Source organism: Scyliorhinus canicula, chromosome 7, assembly GCF_902713615.1.
Source record: "Scyliorhinus canicula chromosome 7, sScyCan1.1, whole genome shotgun sequence".
Lineage (NCBI taxonomy): Eukaryota > Metazoa > Chordata > Chondrichthyes > Carcharhiniformes > Scyliorhinidae > Scyliorhinus > Scyliorhinus canicula.
The window spans coordinates 111,199,788-111,227,023 of NC_052152.1; the positions used below are offsets into that span (position 1 = coordinate 111,199,788).

The 27,236-nt window shown below is 50.4% G+C and overlaps 1 protein-coding gene across 1 annotated transcript in view; it reads left to right on the plus strand.

Moving 5' to 3' along the window:
- The window catches only part of cpb2 (carboxypeptidase B2 (plasma)), a 95,073-nt gene that overhangs the window by 9,199 nt on the left and 58,638 nt on the right, over positions 1–27,236 (plus strand). Inside the window, exons 3-4 of the mRNA XM_038802678.1 lie at positions 5,303–5,427; positions 5,902–6,007. Of these exons, the coding sequence (XP_038658606.1) occupies positions 5,303–5,427; positions 5,902–6,007 (231 nt within the window). The remainder of the gene's footprint in view (positions 1–5,302; positions 5,428–5,901; positions 6,008–27,236) is intronic.

The following is a 27,236-nucleotide window of genomic DNA, read 5'->3' on the forward strand; positions in this document are numbered from 1 at the left end:
GTGTGTGCAGGAGGGTTTCCTGACACAATATGTGGATAGGCCGACAAGAGGGGGGGGCCACATTGGATTTGGTACTGGGTAATGAACCTGACCAAGTGTTAGATTTGTTTGGGAGAGCACCTTGGAGATAGTGACCACAATTCGGTGTCTTTCACTATTGCAATGGAGAGGGATAGGACCATACCACAGGGCAAAGTTTATAATTGGGGGAGGGGTAATTATGATGCGATCAGGCAAGAATTAGGGAGCGTAAGATGGGAACAGAAACTGTCAGGGAAAGGCACAAATGAAAAGTGGAGCTTGTTCAAGGAACAAATACTGCGTGTCCTTGATAGGTATGTCCCTGTCAGGCAGGTTGGAAAAGGCCGTGTGAGGGAACCATGGTTCACAAAAGAAGTTGAATGTCTTGTCAAGAGGAAAAAAGGAAGCGTATGTAAGGATGAGAAAACAAGGTTCAGTTGGGTCGCTTGAGGGTCACAAGGTAGCAAAGAATGAGCGAAAAAAAAGGGCTTAGGAGAGCTAGGAGGGGGCATGAGAAGTCCTTGGCGGGCCAGATCAAGAAAAACCCTAAGGCTTCTCACTCTTATGTGAGAAATAAAAGAATGACCAGGGTGAGGTTAGGGCCAGTCAAGGACAGTAGTGGGAACTTGTGCATGGAGTCAGAAGAGATAGGAGAGGCGTTGAATGAATACTTTTCTTCAGTGTTCACCAAGGAGAGAGGTTATGTTTTTGAGGATGAGAGTGTGGTACAGGCAGGTAGGCTGGAGGAAGTAGACGTTCTGAGGAAGGCTGTATTAGCCATTTTGAAAAACCTGAGGGTCGTCAAGTCCCCTGGGCCAGATGGGATATATCCTAGGATTCTTTGGGAGGCAAGGGATGAGATCTTTGGGTCCTCACTGTCCACGGGGGTAATTTCTAAAGTGGTGCACGTGAAACTGGACCCGGGCCCTCGGGAGGCCATATTCAGGGTGTCGGACCAGCCGGGATTGGAAACAGGTGTGGAGGCAGATGTTGTACCCTTCGCCTCGTTGATCACCCGAAGGCAGATCCTGTTAGAGCAACCTCTCCACCGTGTGGAGTGGCGGGGGGACCTGCTGGGATTCTTGAGTCTTGAGAAGGTTACGTTTGAACTGAGAGGAAGGATGGAGGGGTTCTACAATTCATGGCGATATTCATTATGCACTTTCAAGAATTGGATAACATCAAACATTAGTGGGGGGGGGGGCGGAGGTGTTGGGAGGGTTAGGGGGAGAGGGATTGTATGTGTTAATGGTGACTATGGGTGATCCCTGATTCCTTTTTGTTGTTTATGTTAACATGCGGGCTTGTGTAAGGGACTAGTTAGATTTTAGCTGGGGTTTTATGTACCTTTTTGGAAGCCACACAATGGGAAAAATGTGAACGCATTGGAGAGAGTGCGGAAGAGGTTACAAGAATGGTTCTAGGATTGAGATACTTCTGTTATAAGGATAGATTGGACAAGTTTTGGACTGTTCTCCTTGGAGAGAAAAAAACCTAAGAAAAGATTTGATAGAGATGTTCAAAATCATGAGGGGGCTGGACATGCAGATCGGAAGAAACTGTTCTTGCTTGTAAAAGGACCGAGAACAATAAGAGTGCAGATATGAAGCAATTTGCAAAAAAAGCAAATGCAATGTGAGAAAAAGTTTTTTCATACAGTGAGTCATTCGGGTCTGGAAAACACTCCCTGGCGATAGGTTCATTCAAGATAGCATGAGATGATTATTTGAATAGAAACAATGGTAAGGGTTATCGGGAAAAGGCAGGAAAAAGGCCCTAAGTCATAATACTCACTTGGGGAACTGGTGCAGACACGGTGTGCTGGATGGTATCTTCTGTAATATTTCTGTAATTGTGTGAAACATTAATAAGTTCTCCCTGACAGCTGACATTTATGACCTAATGCTCTTGCCCCAAAGATTATCCCAAGCAGTAATAGGGGTAATGAAAATGCATGGGATCCCAATATTACATGACATGTTGTTACACCATCTTTCTCAACCATGTGTGCCGGCTTAACATCACTTTTGGAATCTTTCTCAATTCAATTAGCAAGCTGACTGTATTTGCCATAAAACACACAGAGCATGATTCTCCTGAATTTTAAGTTTAGTCACCAGGGGGAATCGGGAGTGTATCACACTGGCACTGGGAGTGCTGCTCAGGTGCCATTCAATGGCACCTTTTTTGGAGGTGTCGGACTTTCCGCTGGCCATGAGAGGGCGAGGGCTAAACTCGCTAACAATCCTCTGGATTGCTGGCAAGGGCCCTCCCTCAAGTGAGTGGCACTGTTATGTACTCACAAAATGCCCCCCCTTTAGGACCCCCTTCTTCAGCCACCCCCGCCCTCAAGTCCCCCTTTTAGGCCTCACCGCTTGGCCGTGCCAACAAAGCGTCTTGGATTCTGAGGTGGGCAAGGGGGTGATCACCAATTCTACATTTGCCTTCAGGGAGCTGAGGGGGGGGGGGGGAGAGTCCATCAGGGGTGGTGGGGTTTGGTGGGGCTTGGGCTGGGCTGAAGAGACTAAGGTCAGAGGTCTTTCCCAGGATGTATGTCATGTGACAGGTCTTCCTCTATAAGTTTGAAGACCATTAAACAGTCTTTCAGCGTGCCAAGTTTTTGTTTAAAGTCTTCCCTTTGGTGTGTTGGAACCCTTTGATGCCTCTCCCAGCAGGTCAAGTTCAAAGATCTGTCAGAAGAAAGTGAAAGTATTCTCCCTGTAGCCTTAAATCCTTTAAACGCTCTCCAGCATTCCAATATTAATGATCTGTCAAATGAAAGTAAAGATCTTGCCTTTAATGTGCTGGAAACCTTTGAAGTGCTTTTTCACAGCCAATTTCATTCCCCTCTAATTTCCATGTACATATGTACATATATAGGAGCCTGGAAGCTTTGAACTGCATTGTTTACATTCAATTTCACAGTCCATTACCTTTTACAAGTCTCTTGATTGACAGGTCCAGTTATTTCAAAGGAGTGATTAGCATTGTTTTATAGCATTTCACACCAGGGTCCCAGGTTCGATTCCCGGCTTGGGTCAATGTCTGTGCGGAGTCTGCACATTCTCCCCGTATCTGCGTGAGTTTCCTCCGGGTGCTCCGGTTTCCTCCCACAGGCCCCGAAATATGTGCTGTTAGATGAATTGGACATTCTGAATTCTCCCTCTGTGTACTCGAACAGGCGCCGAAATGTGGCGACTAGGGGCTTTTCACAGTAACTTAATTGGAGTGTTATTGTAAGCCTACTTGTGAGAATAAAGATTATTATTATTATCGCAGTGGTCCATTAACTCTGAAATGCTTCATCTTTTCGGTAGGTATTCTTTCTAACCACAGTTTTTTTCTCCGAAGAGCTTCCTAGAAAGACCAGGTGCTCTGTCTGAGTGCCGCTCCCATACCAGGGCCGGGATTCTCCCCTACCCAGCGGGGCGGCGGGTCCCGGTGTGTCGGAGTGGCGTGAACCACTCCGGTGTCGGGAGTCTCCGCACCTTTAGGGGCCAAGCCCTCACATTGAGGGGCTAGGCCTGCGCCGGATTGGTTCCCACTCCACCGGCTGGCGTGAACGGCCTTTGGCGTCATGCCATCCGGGGCCGAAAGGACTTCCCCTGCTGGCGTAAGTCCGTGCAGGCGCCGGAGCGTCAGCGGCTACTGATGTCATACCGGCGCATGCGCAGGGGAGGGGGGTCTCTTCCGCCTCTGCCATGGTGAAGGCCATGGTGGAGGCGGAAGAAAAAGAGTACCCCCACGGCACAGGCCTGCCTGTCGATCGGTGGGCCCCGATCGCGGGACAGGCCACCGTGGGGGGCACCCTCCGGGGTCAAATCCCCCCCCCCAGGACCCCGGAGCCCGCCCGCGCCGCCAATCCCGCCGGTCAGGAAGGTATTTTGATTCCCGCCGGCGGGAGAGGCCTGTCAGCGGCGGGATTTTGGCCCATCGTGGGCCAGAGAATCGCCGCAGGGTGCCCGCCGACCGGCGCGATTCCCGCCCCCGCCAAATCTCGGGGGGCAGAGAATTCAGGACATGGCGGGGGCGGGATTGACGCCGGTCCCAGGCGATTCTCCGACTCCCCGGGGGGTCGGAGAATCCCGCCCCTGGTCTTTCTGGAAAAAAATTAAAGGGGAATTAAATTGACTGTGAAGAAAGCACTTCAAAGGTTTGCAACATATTAAAGGCAAGATGTTTACTGTCATCTGACAGATCATTGATACTGATATGCTGTAAGAGAGTTTTAAAGTTTTAAGGCTGCAGAGAGGAGGTTTTCACCTTCTTTAGACAGGTTTAGCTCACTGGGCTAAATTGCTGGCTTTTAAAGCAGATCAAGCAGGCCAGCAACACGGTTCGATTCCCGTACCAGCCTCCCCGGACAGGCGCCGGAATGTGGCGACTAGGGGCTTTTCACAGTAACTTCATTGAAGCCTACTCGTGACAATAAGTGATTTTCATTTCATTTAAACTTGATATGCTGGGAGAGACACCAAAGAGTTCTAACACATCAGAGGGAAGACTTTTAACTACAACGTGAAACGCTGAAGGACAGTTTAATGATTTTCAAAGCTACAGAGGGAAGACCTGTCACGTGACCCCCATCCCAGGAAAGACCCCTTACCTGAGCCCGCCCAGCCCAGCACAAGCCCCCACCAAACCCCCACATCCCCTGAAGAACCCCCTGGGCACCCTGAAGGCAAGGACAGAGACAGTACTCACCCCCTTGTCCCCTCTCCCTCAAGAGTGCAAGGTGCCAGGTCCATGCTTTTCAGGCTTTGCACTAATTCACACCAGTGTGACTCCCAGTGGGAGGGCAGGACCTACAGCATCCCAGGAGGCCGGTGTATCAGGCTTCCTACCCGATAATCCCATTTAAATTGATGTAAAGTTGTTTGCATATTCTTCTCAACATCTATGGAATTCTTCCCTGTTTTCATCAATGCAAGGGGTCTTCTCTGACAATCATACAATCTATATAAATGATCTGCAAGCAGGGACAGAATGTAATGTAGCAAAATTTGCAGATGATGATAAAATAGGTGGAGCAGCAGGCAGTGAAGAGGAAGTAAAGAGTTTATAGATGGACGTAGATAGGCTTGGAGAATGGGCCAAAATTTGACAGGTGGAGTTTAATGTGGATAAGTGTGAGGTTATCCATTGTGGACGAATAAATAGAAAGGCAAATTATTATCTAAATGGAAAGCAGATTTGAGTATAGTTATAAAGTGACTTAAGTAAAGACTGATTTTGATAATGTATGAAAACACTAATGCCTATCTGATTTCATTATCTACAGGTTGTTTTCTGGCAACCCAGCTCAATTGATGATATCAGATTAAACAAAGAAATCCACCTTTACGTAAATGCATCTAATATTGAAGAGGTGAAAAATCAACTGGCTACAGCAACCATCACATATAGGTATGCCAAACATGATTTTTATTATGATACAGGTGTCACAGATAGAATACAGTGCTAAAAATATTGAAAAACCCTTTGGTATTGCAGCTGCTGCTCCTGTATGAGGATAGGCAGTGAGTACTAGCAGCCAAGGTTGACTTTTGTACTCACCGAACATTCACACAGCTTTCAGCAGGAGTCACTGGATGGCGATCAATAGTGGGAACACGGATGTTTTTCCTCTCCCCTTTAACCCAGTGTGCTGAGTTCCAATTGTGGCACACCCAAAGCTGCCCCAGTTGGTCCATTTGACTCACATTTACACTGGATTTACCAAATAATCCACGAGGGGAGCTCTGACAGCATTTTCCACATTGCGAGCCCCTGACATTTAAAACTTTGCCCTTCTGTGCTTTTTGCTAATTTTGTTTGGCTGATCATTTACTTTTCAGCAAGCTTGCTTGTCCAAGTTACCAGCATAATTATCATTTTTAGGGTATTGATTGAGGACGTTCAGCAGCTCATAAAGAAACAAAAAAACGAGGCTTTGCGGCCTCGAGGTTTTTTTTCGTATTATGAAACGTATCATCCACTGGAGGAGGTAAGAACTTTTTAAGTAGCTTTTATTTCAAGTTCATACAAATATGTTAAGAGAAGGAACATAGCAACATAGGAGCAGGAATAGGCCTTACAGACTCGCAAGCCTGCACCACCATTCAGCGAGATCATGATTGATCATCTATCTACCTCTATGCTATTTTCCCACGCTCTCCCCATAAGTCTTGGTGTCATTAGTATCTAAAAATCTAGCGACCTCCATCTTGAACAGAATGACTTGGCCTCCACAGCCCTGTTGGTCAAAGAATTCCAAAGATTCACGACCCTTTGACTGAAGAAGTTCCTCCTCGTCTCATTCTTAAATGACCTGCCCCTTATTGTGTCCCTTGGTAAATGTAATATCTCCAAATTTTCAGATGAAACAAAGCTGGGTGGGAGGGTGAGCTGTGAGGATGATGCAGAAATGCTTCAGTGTGATTTGGACATGATGAGTAAGTGGGCAAATGGAGAGATGGAATTGCTTAGGATTGTATTCACTGGAGTTTAGAAGAATGAGGGTGGCTCTCATAGAAATCTATAAAATTCTAACAGGACTAGACAGGATGAATGCAGGAAGGATGTTCCCGATAGTGGAAGAGTCCAGAACCAGGAGTCAAAGTCTGAGGATACGGGGTAAACCATTAAGCACTGAGATAAGGAGAAATTTCTTCACCCAGAGAGTGGGGAGCCTGTGGAATTCATTACCACAGAAAGCAGATGAGGCCAAAATATTGTATGTTTTCAAGAAGGAGTTAGACATAGCTCTTGGGGCTAAAGGGTTCAAAGGATATGGGGGATAAGGAGGAATAGGTTATTGAGTTGGATGGTCAGCCATCATCATAATAAATGGCGGGACAGGCCCGAAGAGCCGAATGGCCGATGCCTGCTCCTATTTTCTATGGTTCTAGTCTCCCCAGCTAGAGGATACATCCTTTCTGCATCTATCCCTGTCTAGTCCCCTTAAGAATTTTGTAAGTTTCAATAAGATCCCTCTCATTCTTCGAAACCCTTGAGAATGCAAGCCCAGTCTCCTCAATCACTCCTCATAGGTCACCACCATGTGCTCAAGGAGCAATTAGGGATGGGCAATAAAAAAGCGGGACAACAGTCTGTGAAATAATTTTAAAAATGCAATAAGTAGTTTTCTCAGGTATCCATGTTGAGGCCTTAGCTGTTAACAAAATATAAATACTTTGGATGAAGGAATAGAGAGTTATATTTCCTGAATTTGAAGATGACACTAAGTTTGTAAATTGTGTTGATGGAAACAGGAATTTACAAAGGGCCATAGGAAAACTAAGTGAGTGGACAAACCATGGAGTTCAATGAGTGTAGTATGTGGTCATCTACTTTTGAGCCGAGAAAAACGAATGACTAGTGCGCAGGAACATCAAGTAATCAATAAGGTGAACGGAATGTTACCCATTATTTCAAAGGGGTTAGAATAAACAAGCAAGCAAAATATGCTTCAACTGTAAGGAACCTTGGTCAGATCCTGCACTGCATCCAGGTTTGGCAACAAATCTCAAGAAAGTTAATTGGCCTCTGATTTTGTGTTGGACAGATTTACGAGAATGGTATCAGGGTTTAAAGATTTCAATTATGAGAATAGATTGCTTAAAATTGCTTTGTATCCCCTTGAACTTAAGACAGTCAATGGGTGGTGACGGTCTTTAAAAGGATAAAGGTAACCAGACACGCGTAGTCAGGTTGAAGATGTTTGTTTTTGAATTGAAGGCTCATGATGTACGTACCATGTCTCTGAAAATAAAAGCTTGCAAAGACTAAGCTCCAGTTCTCTCCTCCAATGCCTCTGAGTTCTAATGGAGATAGCAGCAAAGAGAGATGGACATTCTACACTGAAACAGAGAGGCGAACAATAGCAATCTTGTGATCGAATGTCACTTGAAAGCTGAACTCATGTAATTTTCCTCCACCTAATTTACAGATTACAGTTCAAGGTACAAATTGGCTACATTACAGCACATATTGTACATCATTGAGTAAACCAATCGACAAGTGAAGTGAGGAGCTACAATGCCATCTCAAGAAACATCCCATAATATGACTGATCTCTCAAATTTCTTTATCTCTACCCGCACTCCCTCAGACAATGGCAATTCCACAAACCTGGAGTCAAATCTTGACCACAACTGAATCACCAAGATTATGGAAGCACAATATTTAATCTCAAGGTGTGTCTACAGCATGTTTAGATTTATGGGATTCCTAAAGGGCACCCTCATCATCTATGCTAGAAACTACAGAAAGAAAAGGACACCTGAGTATTAACCTTGGTGTGATAGCTTGTGGTTAATGTGAACAGTTTGATACTGTCTAGTTGGAGATGGGCATTATCTGGCACTTGACTTGTGTGGTGCGAATGTTAATTGCAACTTATCAGTCCAAACCTTTGTCCGGTCTTGCTGCATATGGACACCAAATCTTCAGATACCTCCAGGGGTCCATAAATTTAAAGTAGCCATTAATAAATCAAATGGGAAATTCAGGAGAAACCACTTTGTTCAGAGAGTGGCGAGAATATTGAACTTCCTATTACAAAGCTTCTATAAGTATATAAAGAGGAAGAGAGTAGCTAAAGGAAATGTTGGCCCTTTAGAAGACAATACGAGTGAGGTAATAATGGGGAACGCGGTAGAGGATAATAAAAAATTTCCAGAAACTTCAGTAAATGCAGAGGATCTTGGTGCAATAACCGTCACTAAGGAGACGGTATTGAATAAACTAATGGGATTAAAGGCAGATACGCTTCTGGGACCTGATTGCCTGCACCCTCGGGTCTTAAGGGAGGTGGCAGAAGAAATAGTGAATGCAATGGTTATGATATTTCAAAATTTCCTGGATTCTGGAAGAGTCCTGGTGGATTGGGAACACGCTAATGTGACGCCACTATTCTGTGGTGGGGAAATCACTGGAATCAATCATTGAGGAGGAGATGACTGAATATTTGGAAGGACAAAGCTCAATCCACCATTGTCAGCATGGTTTTATGAAGGGTAAGTCATGCTTGACAAACTTGCTTGAGTTCTTTGACAATGTAACCAGCAAGGTGGATAATGGGGAACTAAGTGGGTGTGATATATCTAGACTTCCAGAAGGCATTTGACTGATGCAGAAGGTGATACCGCAGGGGATTGGGGGTAGAGTACTAGATTGAATTGAGGATTGGCTGACTGGCAGAAACCAGAGGGTCTGGAGAGATAGGTCCTTCTCTTGCCAGTGAACTTTAACAAGTGAAGTGCCGCAGGAGTAAGTCCTAAGACCTCAACTGTTTACAATCTATATAAATGATCTGCAAGCAGGGACAGAATGTAATGTAGCAAAATTTGCAGATGATGATAAAATAGGTGGAGCAGCAGGCAGTGAAGAGGAAGTAAAGAGTTTATAGATGAACGTAGATAGGCTTGGAGAATGGGCCAAAATTTGACAGATGGAGTTTAATGTGGATAAGTGTGAGGTTATCCATTGTGGACGAATAAATAGAAAGGCAAATTATTATCTAAATGGAAAGCAGATTGAAAATGTGTCTCAGCAGAGGGATCTGGGTGTCTTTTTCATGAATCATAAAAAGTCAGTTTACAGGTACAGCATGTAATCAAAAAGGCAAATGGAACATTTGCGTTTATTGCAAAAGGACCTGGGTATAAAAATAGAGAAGTGCTGTTGCAATTGTATAGGATGTTGGTGAGACCACATCTGGAGTAGTGTGTCCAGTTTTCGTCTCCTTACTTGAGGAAGGATGTGGTGGCATTGGAGGCAGTTCAGAGGAGGTTCACCAGATTGATTCTGGGGATGAAAGGGTTAACGAATGAGGAGAGGTTGAACAGTTTGGGCTTGTACTCACTGGAGTTTAGAAGAATGAGAGGGGATTTGATTTAGGTATATAAAATACTAAAAGGGATTGATAAAGTAAACGTAGACCAAATGTTCCCCCCTGAGGTGCAATCGAGAATGAGAGGTCACAGATATAGATTGACTTAGACTTAGAACATAGAGTGAAGAAGGAGGCCATTCGGCCCATCGAGTCTGCACCGACCCATTTAAGCCCTCGCTTCCACCCTATCCCCATAACCCAATAACCCCTCCTAACCTTTTTGGTCACTAAGGGCAATTTATCATGGCCAATCCACCTAACCCGCACATCTTTGGACTGTGGGAGGAGACCGGAACACCCAGAGGAAATCCACGCAGACACAGGGAGGACGTGCAGAATCCACACAGACAGTGACCCAGTGGGGAATCGAACCTGGGACCCTGGCGCTGTGAAGCAACAGCGCTATCCACTTGTGCTACCGTGCTGCCCAAAGATTTCAACTTCGTCAGGCTTTATTCTAATGATAATTGACCACTGTCACCATTAGACCTTCTTTTCCATCTGCCATGATGGGATTCAAACCTGGGTCCCAAGGGTATTACCCCGGGATCTCTGGATTACTAGTCCAGTGATTATACCACTACACCATCACCTCTTAAGAGAGGCGGGAGATTTAAAACTGAGATGAGGAGACACTACTTCTCACCGAGGGAGGTGAAATGCCAATAGTGCAGTGGAGTCTGAATGATTAATTGGTTTCAAGAAGGAGCTAGATATATTTTTTATGGAAAACAGGTTAAATGGAAGAGGCAGGGAGGTGGATTTGAGACCAGGAAGAGATCAGCCATGATCTGATTGAATGGTGGAGCAGGCTCGAAGGGCTGAATTGCCTACTTCTTCTCCTAATTCCTATGTTCTATATGAATTGAATAGCACAGATGCATGTATGGAGAGAGGAATCAAAGATTATGCTGGTAAGTTCCTTCAGTGTCACTGCGTCAAAATCCTGGAATTGCTAACAACAGGGTGGCTGTATCCACAAACATGGGGCGGGATTCTCTGATCCTGAGGCTAAGTGTTGACGCCGTCGTGAACGCCGTTGCATTTCTTGACGGGGTCAACATGCCCTCAGGAACAGCAATTCTGACCCCTACAAGGGGCCAGCACGGCACTGGAGCGACCCGCGCCGCTCCAGTTGCCGATCCCCGGCGTCAGATGGACGCCGCAGGTCTGCACTTGCGCAGTGAGACCAGCGCCTGCTGTAAAATTCGATGTAATTCTGTGATGTTTTTTCAGTAAACCAGGACCAGGATTCTCCGATCCAAGTTCGCCCCTCCACCGCTGCCAGCGAGAACGGAGAATTTGGCGTTCAGCTGAAACTTCATTTACTGCAGTGGGACTGGAGAATCCCGCCGGTGTGAACGGACAGAGAATTCCGGCCAAGGTCTACTTGCCTGGGAAGTTTCATGAAAACTGTTATGTAAAAGCCCACTGTGGTAGTCACCACTGTTGTATTAATACTGCATACGAGGGTATTACGGTAGGGCCCCTGGACTACAGGTACGGGGGTAGATCCCTGCCTGCTGGCTCCGCCCAGTAGGCGGAGTATAAATGTGTGGGCTCTCCGAGCTGCAGCCACTTCTGTGTAATAAAGCCTCGATTACTCTCTGCTCTCGTCTCGTCGTAATTGATAGTGCATCAATTTATTACGCAGAGATTTCAAAACGATGGATCTCCGCGTCAAGGTTGATCGCCTGCAGCTGCACCCTCAAGCAGACAATGCCAAGTCGGCCTTCGCACATTGGCTAGCTTGCTTCGAGGCATACATCGGATCTGCGACTGACCCACCCTCAGAGGCACAGAAGCTCCAGATCCTTTACACACGGCTGAGCTCGGACATCTTCCTCCTCAACCGTGACGCGCCGACATATGCTGAGGCCATGGCGCTACTGAAGGAGAACTACACTCAGAAGACCAACAAGGTCTATGCCAGGCACCTCCTCTCCACCCGGCATCAACTCCCCGGTGAGTCTGGAAGATTTCTGGCGTGCCCTGCAACTCCTAGTGAGAGACTGTGATTGCCAGGCCGTTTTGGCCTCTGAACATTCGGACTTGCTACTTAGAGACGCGTTCGTTACAGACATGGAGTCGGCCTACATCCGCCAGCGACTCTTAGAAGGGGCTACCCTCGACCTCAGGGGGACCAAGAAACTGTCGCTCTCGCTCACGGTCGCCTCATGCAATATTCAAGTGTATGCCCCCGACCGCACGGCCCACCCCTCCTGGATAGCGTGGACCCCGCCAGCGAACGCCCTACCGTGCACCCCATCCACGACCGCCCCCAGCCAACCCCAGGCCTGCGCCGCATGGCAACCACACAACCACGGGGGACCCAAGTGCTACTTCTGCGGACAGTCAAAGCACCCCCGACAACGCTGCCCGGCACGGAGCGCGCTCTGCAAGGCCTGCGGTAAGATAGGACATTTTGCTGCTGTGTGCCAGGCCCACTCATTGCTGCCGTTGCCCCGGCGCCCCCCATGTGAGCTCCGCAGGCATCGCCATCTTCCTCCCTGCAGACCTCGTGCGGTCCGTGGGCGCCACCATCTTGCTCCCCTCACAACACGTGTGGCCCGTGGGCGCCGCCATCTTACTCGCCACCTTGCTCGTCTCACACGTGCGGCCCGTGGGCGCCATCATCTTGCCCGTCCCAGGACACGTACGGCCCGTGGGCATCGCTATCTTCCCCGCCTCAGGTTCTTGCTCGTCGGACACCTCATCGGGCCACTTATTGCTGCAACCGCCGCCGACCAGCTACACCTGGCCTCCGTCACGATCAACCAGACATGACCGCACAACCTCGCGACCGCGTCAACGACGGTGAAGATCGACGGGCACAAGGTTTCCTGCCTTCTGGACTCTGGGAGCACTGATAGCTTCATCCACCCCAATGCGGTAAGGCGCTGCTCCCTCGCGGTTCACCCCACCAATCAGAGAATCTCCCTGGCCTCCGGATCCCACTCCGTGGCGATCCGGGGATACTGCACTGGCACCCTCACCATCCAGGGCGTAGAGTTCAGCAGCTTCTGGCTCTACGTTCTCCCCAACCCCTGCGCTGCCTTGCTACTCGGCATGGACTTCCAGTGCAACCTCCGGAGCCTAGCCTTGAAATTTGGCGGGCCCCTACCACCCCTTACTGTATGCGGCCTCACGACACTTAAGGTCGACCCAACTTCCCTGTTTGCGAACCTCACCCCGGATTGCAAACCCATCGCCACCAGGAGCAGACGGTACAATGCCCAGGACAGGACCTTCATCGGGTCTGAGGTCCAGCGGCTGCTACGGGAAGGTATTATCGAGGCCAGCAACAGGCCCTGGAGAGCCCAAGTGGTAGTTGTAAAAACTGGGGAGAAAAACAAGATGGTCTTTGACTACAGTCAGACCATCCATCGGTACACGCAGCTCGACGCATATCCCCTCCCTCGCATATCTGATATGGTCAATCAGATTGCACAGTACCGCGTCTTCTCGACAGTAGACCTGAAATCTGCCTACCACCAGCTCCCCATTCGCAAGGTGGATCGCCAGTACACCGCTTTTGAAGCGGACGGCTGCCTTTACCACTTCCTTAGGGTTCCCTTCGGCGTCACTAACGGGGTCTCGGTCTTCCAACGGGAGATGGACCGAATGGTTGTCCGGTACGGACTGCGGGCCACTTTCCCGTACCTGGACAACGTCACCATCTGCGGTCACGACCAGCAGGACCACGATGCTAACCTTTCCAAATTTCTCCACACTGCCAAACCCCTTAACCTAACAAACAAGGAGAAGTGCTTGTTCAGCACGGACCCATTAGCCATCCTCGGCTATGTGGTCCAGAACGGAGTTCTAGGGCCCGACCCCGATCGCATGCGCCCCCTCATGGAACTCCCCCTCCCCCACTGCCCCAAGGCCCTCAAACGGTGCCTGGGGTTCTTTTCATACTACGCCCAGTGGGTCCCAAACTATGCGGACAAGGCTCGCCCACTCATTCAATCCACCGTTTTCCCACTAACGGCCAAGGCTCACCAGGCTTTCAACCGTATCAAGGCCGACATCGCCACAGCCGCGCTGCACGCGGTCGACGAGACGTTACCATTCCAAATCGAGAGCGATGCATCAGACGTCGCTCTGGCCGCCACCCTCAATCAGGCAGGCAGGCACGTGGCATTCTTTTCCCGCACCCTCCATGCCTCTGAAATTCGGCACTCCTCTGTCGAAAAAGGAGGCCCAAGCCATCGTAGAAGCTGTGCGACATTGGAGGCATTACCTGGCCGGCAGGAGATTCACTCTCCTCACTGACCAACGGTCGGTTGCCTTCATGTTTAACAACACAGCAGGGTAAGATCAAAAATGATAAAATCTTGAGGTGGAGGATCGAGCTCTCCACCTACAATTACGAGATTTTGTATCGCCCCGGAAAGCTCAACGAGCCCCCCGATACCCTATCCCGAGGCACATGTGCCAGTGGACCAACTCCGGACCCTGCACGACAATCTGTGTCACCCAGGGGTCACCACTTTTATGACTTCATAAAGGCCCGCAATCTGCCCCACTCCATCGAGGAAGCCAGGGCGATCACCAGAGACTGTCAAGTCTGCACGGAGTGTAAACCGCACTTCTACCGGCCAGACTGTGCGCGCCTGGTGAAGGCCTCCCGCCCCTTTGAACACCTCAGCGTGGACTTTAAAGGGCCTCTCCCCTCCACCGACGCAACATGTACTTCCTCAATGTGGTCGACGGGTACTCGAGGTTCCCCTTCGCCATTCCATGTGCCGACATGACGTCTGCCACCGTCATCAAAGTCCTCAACTCCACCTTCGCTCTGTTCGGTTTCCCCGCCTACGTCCACAGCGACCAAGGATCCTCATTCATGAGCGATGAGCTGCGCCAGTACCTGCTCAACAGGGGCATTGCCTCGAGCAGGACGACCAGCTACAACCCCCGGGGAAACGGGCAGGTGAAGCGGGAGAATGGGACGGTCTGGAAGGCCGACCAGCTGACCCTATGGTCCAGAAATCTCCCGGCCTCCCGCTGGCAGGAGGTCCTCCCTGATGCCCTTCACTCCATTCGGTCGCTCCTGTGCACCGCGACTAATTAAACCCCCCATGAATGTCTATTTGCCTTCCCTAGGAAGTTCACCTCTGGGGTTTCGCTCCCAACATGGCTGGCAGCTCCAGGATCCGTTCTCCTCTGTAAGCACGTGCAGCTACACAAGGCGGACCCGTTGGTTGAGTGGGTACAGCTACTTCACGCGAACGCGCAATACGCCTACATGGCATACCCCGACGGCCGCCAAGACACAGTCTCCCTTCGGGACCTGGCACCAGCTGGGTCCCCACACCCCCACCCCCCTGCCCCGGCACCACCCTCCCTTCCCCCGGCGCACCCCGGCTCCAGGACAATCCACCCTCCCCTTGGTCCCACCCGTGGATGAAGATGAAGTTGACACGCTCCCGGAGTCACCGACGACCGAACCAACGCCGGCATCAACACCACACCTGCGGCACGCGCAACGGCGGATCAAGGCGCCCGATCGTCTAAATTTGTAGACGCTTTCAAAATGTTTTTAACAACCTGTATGTAAATAGTTTCCACCACCCCCGCTGGCCTCTTTTTTTAACAGGGGATGAATGTGGTAGTCACCACTGTTGTATTATATACTGCATAACGAGGGTATTACGGTAAGGCCCCTGTACTACAGGTACGGGGGTAGATCCCTGCCTGCTGGCTCCGCCCAGTAGGCGGAGTATAAATGTGTGTGCTCTTTGAGCTGCAGCCATTTCGGCAGCAGCTACAGGAGGCTACACATCTCTGCGTAATAAAGCCTCGATTACTCTCTACTCTCGTCTCGTCGTAATTGATAGTGCATCACCCACTACCTTTATCTTTCTGTTTTTAATAAACTGATTATCTGGTCACTGGGATTGAGGGGATTTGAGAAGAGAATTCATGTGGAGGGAAGGTGGAGCTGAGGGGGTTTGAGAAGAGGGCACATGTGCCGGGGAGGTGGGGCTGAGGGGGTTTGAGACCAGGCCTGTTAAAGTCCACACAATGTTAGTGAAACCTGGAGGAACACCAAAACAATAAACATAGCGTTCCTTCTGGCAATGCTCTTTGGATAAACCTGTGTAACAATTAAATGCCAGGTTTTTATTTTGTTTTTTTTTACTTTATCAGAGTTACACAGCCAGAGTTCAGAGTGTGGACAGGGGCAAATCCCTAATCCAGCTTCTTGCCTACTCCAAAAACCAATTCAAATTGAATCCAATGCATGGTCCCCACAAGAGAGATGTTCAAGATCCAGGCATTACACCTGACATCAAACAGTGACTTCATTTCCAGAAAATGTTTAATTGATTATGAAGTACTTTGGAAATTTTGAGTTTGCAAAAGAAACAGAATCTACGCAATTCCTTGCTTTTCTTACTTTCCCACCAGCTGGTACTGGGAAATTCATGTATAGCTACACACAATACACCTCCTACTGTCCTAATTAGGCCATTGGGGTCCAGTGCAACTTATACCTTAAAAGGCCTATCGCTTGACTCAGGGGCACCCAGTGGGAGGCCTGGGGAGATTGCTGCATCACTGCTGTTATAAACTGCCTGGAGGTCATGGCGGGATTCTCCAATAATGGGCCAATGTCCCAACGCCCACGAGAAAATGGGCGCGAATCACTTCGGACTTTTTTCTAGAAAGTCCAGAGTGACTCTCCGTTTTTAAGGGGGCTAGCAGGGCCCCAAAATGCTACACACAGCTCTGGCTGCCCATATGGACCCTGCACTTCCGGCCGCGGGTCCACACATGTGTGTAGCGGCAGCCTGCGGTGCCGGCCCTGCGCGACATGGCGGACCAACACAATGGGCTGGCGCCGAAAAAGTAGGCCCCCCCCGCCCCAGATCACGCGTGCCCGCCGATCGGTGGCCCCCGATCGCGGGCCTGGCCGTCGTGTAGGACCCCTCCCCATGGTGACGGATCCCCCCGCCTCCCACCAGGACGGCAATCACAGCCGCGAATCCGAGCTCCCACCGGATGGAACCATACGTGAACCACGGTGGCGGGAACTCAGCCAGTCGTCCGCAGAGAATCGCAGTGGAGACCTCTTTCAACGGTACCCGACCGGCACTGCGTCGACCGCGCGTCTCGACTGGCGGCGATTCTCCGGTTGCCAGGGAATCATGGGACGGCGTCGGACCTGATCGCGGGTCCGACTGCCCATTCCCCGCCCCGCGCTGAGCGCGATTGCGGTGCGGAGGCTCAGAGAGTCCCGCACCCATGGGTCTGAACCATTAGGTTCCCCTTGGCCTCACATGAATACGATCTTCCCCGATGCGGGGGCCGGGCTAAACCCTTAACCGGGAAGCTCTGTGCACATAAAAAGCTAACCTGGTGCGGGAAACCCTTCTGGGAGTAGTGCCTGTAACTTGTTATTTGTGTATTGAATCTTTTTGTTCCATATCCAATACTGCTTCCTTGTCGCCGCTTGTCTGGATCCTACACTGGTGACAAGGATCAAGTGGAGTTAATTTCCTCAGAACTCAGCCCATTTTGCAAAGGCCTCAGGAGGCCTCTGGCCAGCTATGCCGTATTTGGGAAGCTAGAGGAATTTGACGCCAATGCGGGTGATTGGAACAAGCTCATCGAGCAGATCCTATACGTTTTCTGTTTGAATGCAATCATTGGGAATGAGAGGCAGATAATTACCGTCCTCACGGCTTTGGATTGGATTTGTTTATTGTCACGTGTACCAAGGTACAGTTCAAAGTATTTTTCTGCGAGCAGCTCAACAGATCATTAAGTGCATGAAAAGAAAAGGAAATAAAATAAAATGCATAATAGGGCAGTACAAGATACACAATGTAACTAGATAACACCAGCATTGGGTGAAGCATACAGGGGTAGTGTTAATGAGGTCAGTCCATAAGAGGGTCGTTTAAGAGTCTGGTAACAGTGGGGAAGAAGCTGTTTTTGAGTCTGTTCGTGCGTGTTCTCAGACTTTTGTATCTCCTGCCCAATTGGAGAAGTTGGAAGAGTGAGTAGGCTGGGTGGGAGGGGTCTTTGATTATGCTGCCCGCTTTCCCCAGGCAGCGGGAGGTGTAGATGGAGTCAATGGATGGGAGGCAGGTTCGTGTGATGGACTGGGCTGTGCTCACGACTCTCTGAAGTTTCTTGCGGTCCTGGGCCGAGCAGTTGCCATACCAGGCTGTGATGTAGCCAGATAGGATGCTTTCTATGGTGCATCTATAAAAGTTGGTAAGAGTTAATGTGGACATGCCGAATTTCCTTAGTTTCCTGAGGAGGTATAGGCGCTGTTGTGCTTTCTTGGTGGTAGCAGTGACGTGGGTGGACCAGGACAGATTTCTGGAGATGTGTACCCCTAGAAATTTGAAACTGCTAACCATCTCCACCTCGGCCCCATTGATTCTGACAGGGGTGTGTACAGTACTTTGCTTTCTGAAGTCAATGAGCAGCTCTTTAGTTTTGCTGGCATTGAGGGATAGATTGTTGTCGCTACACCACTCCACTAAGTTCTCTATCTCCCTCCTGTATTCTGATTCGTCGTTATTCGTGATCCGGCCCACTATGGTTGTATCGTCAGCAAACTTGGAGATGGAGTTGGAACCAAATTTTGCCATGCAGTCGTGTGTGTACAGGAAGTATAGTAGGGGGCTAAGTACACAGAATTGTGGGGCCCCCGTATTGAGTACTATTGTGGAGGAGGGGTCATTGTTTATTCTTACTGATTGCGGTCTGTGGGTTAGAAAGTCGAGGATACAGTTGCAGAGTGAAGAGCCAAGTCCTAGGTTTTGGAGCTTTGATATGAGCTTGACTGGGATTATGGTGTTGAAGGCGGGGCTGTCGTCAATAAATAGGAGTCTGATGTAGGAGTCCTTCTTCTCAAGATGCTCTAGGAATGAGTGTAGGGCCAGGGAGATGGCGTCCGCTGTGGACTGGTTGCGGCGGTATGCAAATTGGATCAAGGCCTTCTGGGAGTATGGAGGTGATACGCTTCATGACCAACCTCTCGAAGCACTTCATTACGACTGACGTCAGGGCCACCGGACGGTCTTCATTAAGGCACGTTGCCTGGTTTTTCTTTAGCACTGGTGTGATGGTGGCCTTCTTGAAGCAGGTGGGGAGCTGGGAGTGGAGTAGGGACAGGTTAAAGATGTCCATGAACACATCTGCCAACCAACTGGTCCGCGCAGGCTCTTAGTGCATGACCAGGGATCCCATTCGGACCCGTCGCCTTCCGAGGGTTCACTTTCAGGAAAGCCAATCTGACTTCGGAAGCTCTGATGGTGGGTATGGGTGAGTTATGGGCTGCTGGGGCACTCGACAACGGATCGTTGGTTTCCTGCTCGAACCGAGCATAGAATACATTGAGTTCATCGGGGAGGGGTGCGCTGCTGCTGGAGATACTGCTCGGCTTCACTTTGTAGCCCATTATGTTGTTTAGGTCTTGCCACAACCGCTGAGAGTCTGTAACGCTAGTCTGTGACTCTAGCTTGATCTGATATTCTCTCGTGGCATCTCAGATGGCTTTGCGGAGGTCGTACCTTGATTTCTTGTATAGGTCAGGGTCGTACGGTAGCATGGTGGTTAGCATAAATGCTTCACAGCTCCAGGGTCCCAGGTTCGATTCCCGGCTGGGTCACTGTCTGTGTGGAGTCTGCACGTCCTCCCCGTGTGTGTGTGGGTTTCCTCCGGGTGCTCCGGTTTCCTCCCACAGTCCAAAGATGTGCGGGTTAGGTGGATTGGCCATGCTAAATTGCCCGTAGTGTCCTAAAAAGTAAGGTTAAGGGGGGGGTTGTTGGGTTACAGGTATAGGGTGGATACGTGGATTTGAGTAGGGTGATCATTGCTCGGCACAACATCGAGGGCCGAAGGGCCTGTTCTGTGCTGTACTGTTCTATGTTCTATGTCTGACTTGAACGCCTCAGACCTGTCCTTCAGTGTGGAGTCAATCTCGCGATTAAGCCATGGTTTCCGGTTTGGGAACATATGTACTGCTTTCTTTGACACGCAGTCGTCCACATTTAGTGATGAAGTCTGTGACGGTAGTGGCATATTCATTTAAGTTGGTTCTTAAATATGGACCAGCCCACTGTCTCCAAGCAGTCACGATAGGAGCTCTTCAGTTTCCTCGGACCTGGGCCCGCCACATACAGCATCATAAAAGCTTAACCTACCCAGGCACACCTGATATGCGGTCGTTCGCACAGCCACATTGGTGATTGAACATTTTAATCCAACGACACCCATTATAGTGAGGCATTTTTGATTTCATACTGCCACGCAAAGCCAAGGGGAATCGGCCATCTCCCTGGCCCTACACTCATCCCTAGAGCATCTCGAGAAGAAGGACTCCTACATCAGACTCCTATTTATTGACTACAGCTCCGCCTTCAACACCATAATCCCAGTCAAGCTCATATCAAAGCTCCAAAACCTAGGACTTGGCTCTTTACTCTGCAACTGGATCCTCGACTTTCTAACCCAAAACTGATTTTCTGGCCCGCCTGAAAAAACTTTCTGTCTTTGGATCGGCACGATCCGAGACACTAAGGGACAGATTGGTTTGTAGCATCCAGGATGCGGCAACCCAGAGGAGGCTGTTGGCCGAGATCCACCCAGATTTACAAAAAGCATCCAAAATAGCTTTGTCAAGAGAAAGTGCAGAGTAAGGAGTTCAAGAACTGGAAGCGATGGCACCCTCAGCCTTCCTGGGGTCCTGACCATTGTCGGCAGGCCCCATAGGATCGGCGACTATGGTCCCCCAATTTGGATGGCCCAAATCAGAAGGGTCAACACGCAAGTGGAAGGACTGGAGAGAGAGAGGCATCGGAAAGGAAACTTACCCGTCTGCCACCCCACTGGATACGGCCACCCATGGGTCAGGTCGTATTTCATAGATGACCGGCAACACTTGCACTGCATCGCAGCAGCAAGAGTGGAGCCAATCTCTGTCACTATCCGGGTGAATGGTTTCCCAAACAAGACACCCAAATTGAGAAGGAGGGGTTGGACGTGGTTTTTTGAGTGGAACGTTTTCACCAGTAGGTATACAGACACGCTTTTACAATCCTTACAGACCACTAACCCTTAATTGGGGTTATTCAAGAAGGAGAGGACAATTCCACCCCTGGCATCGGTGTGGACTCAGTGTTGGGCATTGCTATTGGCAGCCTATGAATCCATCCTAGAGCACAGATCAGGGATGAAGAATCCCAACGTGGATGCCCTCAGCCGGCTTCCTTTGCCAACCAGGCCACCGGCGCCTGTTTGCACCGACAAAGTGATAGCGGCCTAACATTTCTGGGACATTCAGCCTGTTATGGTGGCTCAAATAAAGACATGGGGCAGAAGGCAGAAGGCTTCCTTTTCTGCACCGGCAATGGTGGACAGCTACAGCCGCCGTTGCGCAAGAATAGAGTGCCCCCATGGCACAGGCCCGCCCGCGGATCGGTGGGTCCCGATCGCAGGCCAGGCCACCCTGGGGGCACCTCCCGGGGCCAGATCCCCCCGCGCCCCCCCAAGAACCCCGGAGGCCGCCCGCACCGCCAGGTCTCGCCGGTAAGGACCTACTCCAATTTACGCCGGCGGGAGTGGCAAAAAACGGGCAGGACTTCGGCCCATCGCGGCCGGAGAATTCAGGCATCCCTGGGGCCCATTGAGTCGCGCCGGTCCCTGCCATTCTCCGAGGCGGGCGGTGCGATTCACGCCGGGGCGATTTTTGGAGGGCTGGAGAATTTGGAGGACGGCGGGGGCAGGATTCACGCCGACCCCCGGCGATTCTCTGACCCGGCGGGGGGTCGGAGAATCCCATCCATGGACTCAGGCGGACCCAGTATTAGTGGTGTCCGTCATATTGTATTGTATTCTGTGGGTTCAGCATCGTTTGCTGTCGAACGACCTGAGGGCATTTACAACAAAGGTGGGGGAACCCAGTGCTGAAGACGGGGTCCAGCTGTGGGGTTTGTGTGTGGTGGTGCTGGAGAAAGGCTGCGGGTCTGTTCTGAAGGACATGTACAATGGGCCATCCGGGAGTCTCAAAGACAAAAATGCTAGCCTGCAGCTACGTATACTGGCCTGGCATCGATGTGGACATTGAGACACTGGCAAAGCAGTGCGTGTAGTGCCAGGGGCATGAAAGGCTGCCATTGGTGGCACCCCTCCATCCCTGGGAGTGGCTGGGCAGGTCAGGGTCGAGGCTGCACGTTGGTTTCACAAGACCCTTTCAGGGCTCAATGTTTCTACTCATCGTGGATGCCCACTCACAGTGGTCGGACGTCCACCACATGGCATCCACTACGTCGCAGGCCATGGTCCAGAAGCTCGGCCAAACATTCAGCATCCACAGAATCTCGGAAGTTTTGGTCTTGGACAATGGAACAGCTTCCATTAGCATGGAATTCGGTAACTTCCTACAGACAAACTGCATCCATTACGTGCAAACCGGGCCATAATATCCAGCGTCAAATAGGTTGGACAAACAGGCGGTACAAACATTTAAGCAGGGCATGCGGAAGCAGACCACGCTTGGCCTGTTAATTCTTCTTCTACAGAATCATACCACATGTCACACGGGATGGCATCATCCGAACTACTGTTGGGGCAATGATTGCACACTCAATTGAGCCTTGCGTTGCCCGATATTGTAAGGAGGGTGCGCAGCGGGCAGGAATGCTCCACCTTGGATTCAGCAGATGCATGCCCAATGGAGAAGTTTTGCAGATGATACGGTAAACGTTCGGAATTTTTCTGATGGAACCTTGTGGATTCCGAGGGATGTGGTACAACAGTTAGGACCAGTCTCCTACTCGGTACGAGTTCAGGGCAGAGTGTCGAACTGGCACGCGGGCCACTTCTGTAGCCACAACCAGGAGGTGTTCGATAGGTTTAGCGGTCAATATTGCCGCTCCCTCCGGCACTGCCACCTGTATCATCTCCTGAGGTGCACATAACCCATGACACAGAGATGCGGGAGACCCAGCTAACCAATGTGATCACGGATCCGTCCGAGGCCCTGACGCATCTGGTCAACTATACATTCAGCCCATCGAGTGTGCACCGATGCTCTGAAAGAGTACCCTACCAGGGCTCACTATCCCCACCCTATCTCCATAACCCGACCTAACCTGCACATCTTTGGACACTTAGTAAGGCAATTTAGCATGGCCAACTCACCTAACCTGAACATCTTTGGTCACGAAGGGAGAATTGATCATGGCCAATCCACCTAACCTGTACATCTTCGCACTGTATATCTTCGCTGGTTGGAGTCATACCTAACACAAAGGAAGATGGTTATGGTTGCTGGAGGTGAGTCACCTCAGTCCCAAGACATCACTGCAGGGGTTCCTCAGGGTAGTGTCCTGGTTCCAACCATCTTCAGCTGCTTCATCCAACATGAGGTCAGATTGGGGATATTAGCTGATGATTTGCTGATGATTTGCACAATGTTCAGCACCATTCGCGACTCCTCAAATACTGAAGCAGTTCACGGGCAAATTCAGCAAGACCTGGACAACATCCAGACTTGGCCTGATAATTGGCAAATAACATTGGGCCACACTCCAACAAGAGAGAATGAAACCATCGCCCTTGGCATTCAATGGCATTGTCATCACTGAATTCCCTATCAACATCCTAGGGGTTACCAGTGGGCAGCATGGTGGCACAGTGGTTAGCACTGCTGCTTCACAGCTCCAGGATCCCAGGTTCAATTACAGCCTCGGATGACTGCCAGTATGGAGTTTTCACTTTCTCCCTGTGTCTGCATGAGTTTCCTCCGGGTGCTCTGGTTTCCTCCCACAGTCCAAAGAAGTGCAGGTTAGGTGGGTTGGCCATGCTAAATTGCACCTTAGTGTCCAAAAGGTTAGGTGGGGTTACTGGGTGACAGGGATAGGGTGGTGGTGTGGGTTTAAGTAGGGTGTTCTTTCCAAGGGACGGTGCAGACTCGAAGGGCCAAATGGTCTCATTCTGCACTGTAAATTCTATGATTCTATAACTCCAGTTTTGCTAGGGCTCCTTGATGCCATACTTGATCAAATGCTGCCTTGATGTCAAGGGCAGTCACTCTCACCTCACCTCTGGAATTCAGGTATTTTATCCATGTTTGAATCAAGGCTGTAATGAGGTCAGGAGCTGACTGACCCTGGTGGAACGCAAACTGAGCATCCGTGAGCAGATTATTGCTGAGTAAGTGCCACTGGATAGCACTGTAATATACTCCTTCCATCACTTTACTGTTGATTGAGAGTACACTGATATAGCGGTAATTGACTGGGTTGGATTTGTTTTGCATTTAATGTACAGGATGTACCTGGGCAAATTTTCAAGTTGCCAGGAAGATGCCAGTATTGTAGCTGTACTGAAACGGCTTGGCTAGAGGTGCGGCAAGCTCTGGGGCGCGGCAAGTTCTGGAGCACAGGTCTTCAGTACTATTGCTGGAATATTGTCACGGCCTTTGCAGTATCCAGTGCCTTCAGCCGTTTCTTGATATCACATGGGATGAATCACATGGGATGAATGTGAAGACTGGCATCCACGTTACTGGGCCCTCTGGAGGAGACTGAAATGGATCATCCACTCGACACTTCTGGCTGAAGATTATTGCGAATATTTCAGCCTTGTTTTTTTCACTGATCTGCTGGGCTCCTCCATCATTGAGGATGGGGATATTTGTGGACTTCCTGCAGTGAGTTGTGTAATTGTCCACCGCCATTCACGACTGGGTGTAGCAGGACTGCAGAACTTAGATCTGATCCCTCAGTTGTGGGATCGCTCAGCTCTGTCTATCACTTAAAGCATTTGTTGTTTGTCATGCAAATAGACCTGTGTTAGGTTGACACCTAATTTTTCAGTGCCTTGTGGTGTTCCTGTCATACTGTCCTGCACTCGTCATTGAACCAGGATTGATCCCCTGGCTTGATGGTAATGGTAGAGTAGGAGATACTCCGGGCCACATGCAAACAGTGGCTGAGCACAATGCTGCTGATGGCCCACATGGGGACCTCGAGAGGTGACTGAAGTGGGTCATCCACTTGGCACTTGAGTACTGATTCATCAGCTGAATGTGTGAATCATCAGGAGGGGGCGGCACGGTGGCGCAGTGGTTAGCACTGTGGCCTATGACGCTGAGGGTCCAGGCTCGATCCCGGCCCTGGGTCACTGTCCATATGGAGTTTACACATTCTCCCCGTGTTTGCATGGGTTTCACCCCCACAACCCAAAGATGTGCAGGTTAGGTGGATTGGCCACGCGAAATTGCCCGTTAATGGGAAAAGAAATAATTGGGTACTCTAAATTTAATTTTTAAAAAAGGGAATCGTCAGGAGGTTTCCTTGTCCATGTTTGACCTGAAGCCATGAGACTTCATGGGGTCCCTCCCAACTGTATACTGGTGCCGGTGAGACAGGACATACCCAGGAACGGTAATACCGGGATGTTATCTGTAAGGTATGATTCCATGAGTATGACTATGTTAGGCTGTTGCTTCTCTAGTCTGCTCTCCCAATTTAGACACAAAGTAGGCATTTCAGAGGGCATTTAAGAGTCCACCACATTGCTGTGGATCTGGAGTCACATGTAGGCCTGACTGGGTAAGGCAAAAGGTTTCCTTCACTAAAGAACAATAGTAAATGTTGGGTGGCATGATAGCACAGTGGTTAGCACTGTTGCTTCACAGTGCCAGGGTCCCAGGTTCGATTACCAGCTTTGTTCACTGTCTGTGCGGAGTCTGCACATTCGCCCTGTGTCTGCATGAGTTCCCTCCGGGTGCTCCGGTTTCCTCCTACAAGTCCCAAAAGACATGGGGAGGGATTCTCCGACCCCCGCCGGGTCGGAGAATCGCCCGGGGTCGGCGTCAAGCCCGCCCCCACCATGTTGCGAATTCTCCGCCCCCCGAGATTCGACGGGGGCAGGAATCGCGCTGCGCCGGTCGGCGGGCCCCTCACTGCGATTCTCCGGCCCGCAATGGGCCGAAGTCCTGCCGCTGACTAGCCTCTCCCACCGGCGTGGATTAAACCACCTCTCTTACCGGCGGGATTGGCGGCGGGGCGGGCGCGGGGCGATCTGGCCCCAGGGGGTGCCCCCATGGTGTCCTGGCCCGCGATCGGGGCCCACGATCGGCGGGCGGGCCTGTGCTGTGGGGGCACTCTTTTTCTTCCGCCTTCGCCACGTCTTCAACATGGCGGAGGTGGAAGAGACCCACTCCGTTGCGCATGTGCCGGTATGACGCTAGCAGCCGCTGACGCTCCGGCGCATGTGTGGACTTACGTCGGCCGGCGAAGTCCTTTCGGCCCTGGGTGGTGTGGTGCCAAAGGCCGTTCACGCCAGCCGGCTGAGTGGGAACCACTCCGGCGCGGGCCTAGCCCCTCAATGTGAGGGCTTGGCCCCTAAAGGTGCGGAGACTTCCGCACCTTTGGGGTGGCCCGACGCCAGAGTGGTTCGCGCCACTCCGACACGCCGGGACCCCCCGCCCCGCCGGGGAGGGGAGAATCCCGGCCATGGTGTTAGGTAATTTAGACATTCTGAATTCATCATCCATGTACCTGAACAGGCGCCGGAATGTGGTGACTAGAGGCTTTTCACTTAACTTAATTGCAGTATTAATGTAAGCCTACTTGTGACAATAAAGATGATTATCATTTGTATTATTATTAAATTAGCTGGGGTTTTATGACAATCGACAATGGTTATTTCACAACACCAGGGTTCTATTCCCGGCTTGGGTCACTGTCTGTGCGGAGTCTGCACGTTCTCCCCATGTCTGCATGGGATTCCTCCGGGTGTTCCAGTTTCCTCCCTGTAGTCCTGAAAGACTTGCTTGTTAGATGAATTGGAATTCTGAATTCTTCCTCGGTGTACCCGAACAGGTGCCGGAGTGTGGAGTCTGGGGGATTTTCACAATAACTTCATTGCAGTGTTAATGTAAGCCTACTTGTGATACTAATAAAGATTATGATTCTTATTAGACTTTAAATTCCAGATATTTATTGGATTCAATTTCCACCATCTGCCGTATGGGATTAGAACTCGGGGGCGGGATTCTCCTGCATCCCCAGGATGGCCTGATGCCGTCGTAAAAAGCGGCGCAAACCACTCCGGCGTCGGGCCGACCGGAAGTTGTGAAATCCTCCGCACTTCCGGGGGCTAGGCCGGCACTGGAGGGGTTGGCGCTGTGCCAACCGCCGCCGAAGGGCCGGCACAAGTTAGCGCATGCGCAGAACCGCTAGCGTGCTTCCGCGCATGCGCAGACTGGCCGGTGTATTCTTGCGCATGCACAAGGGGGTGTCTTCCCCGTGCCAGCCATGGCGGAGCACCACAGGGGTCAGCGAGGAAGGAAGGAGTG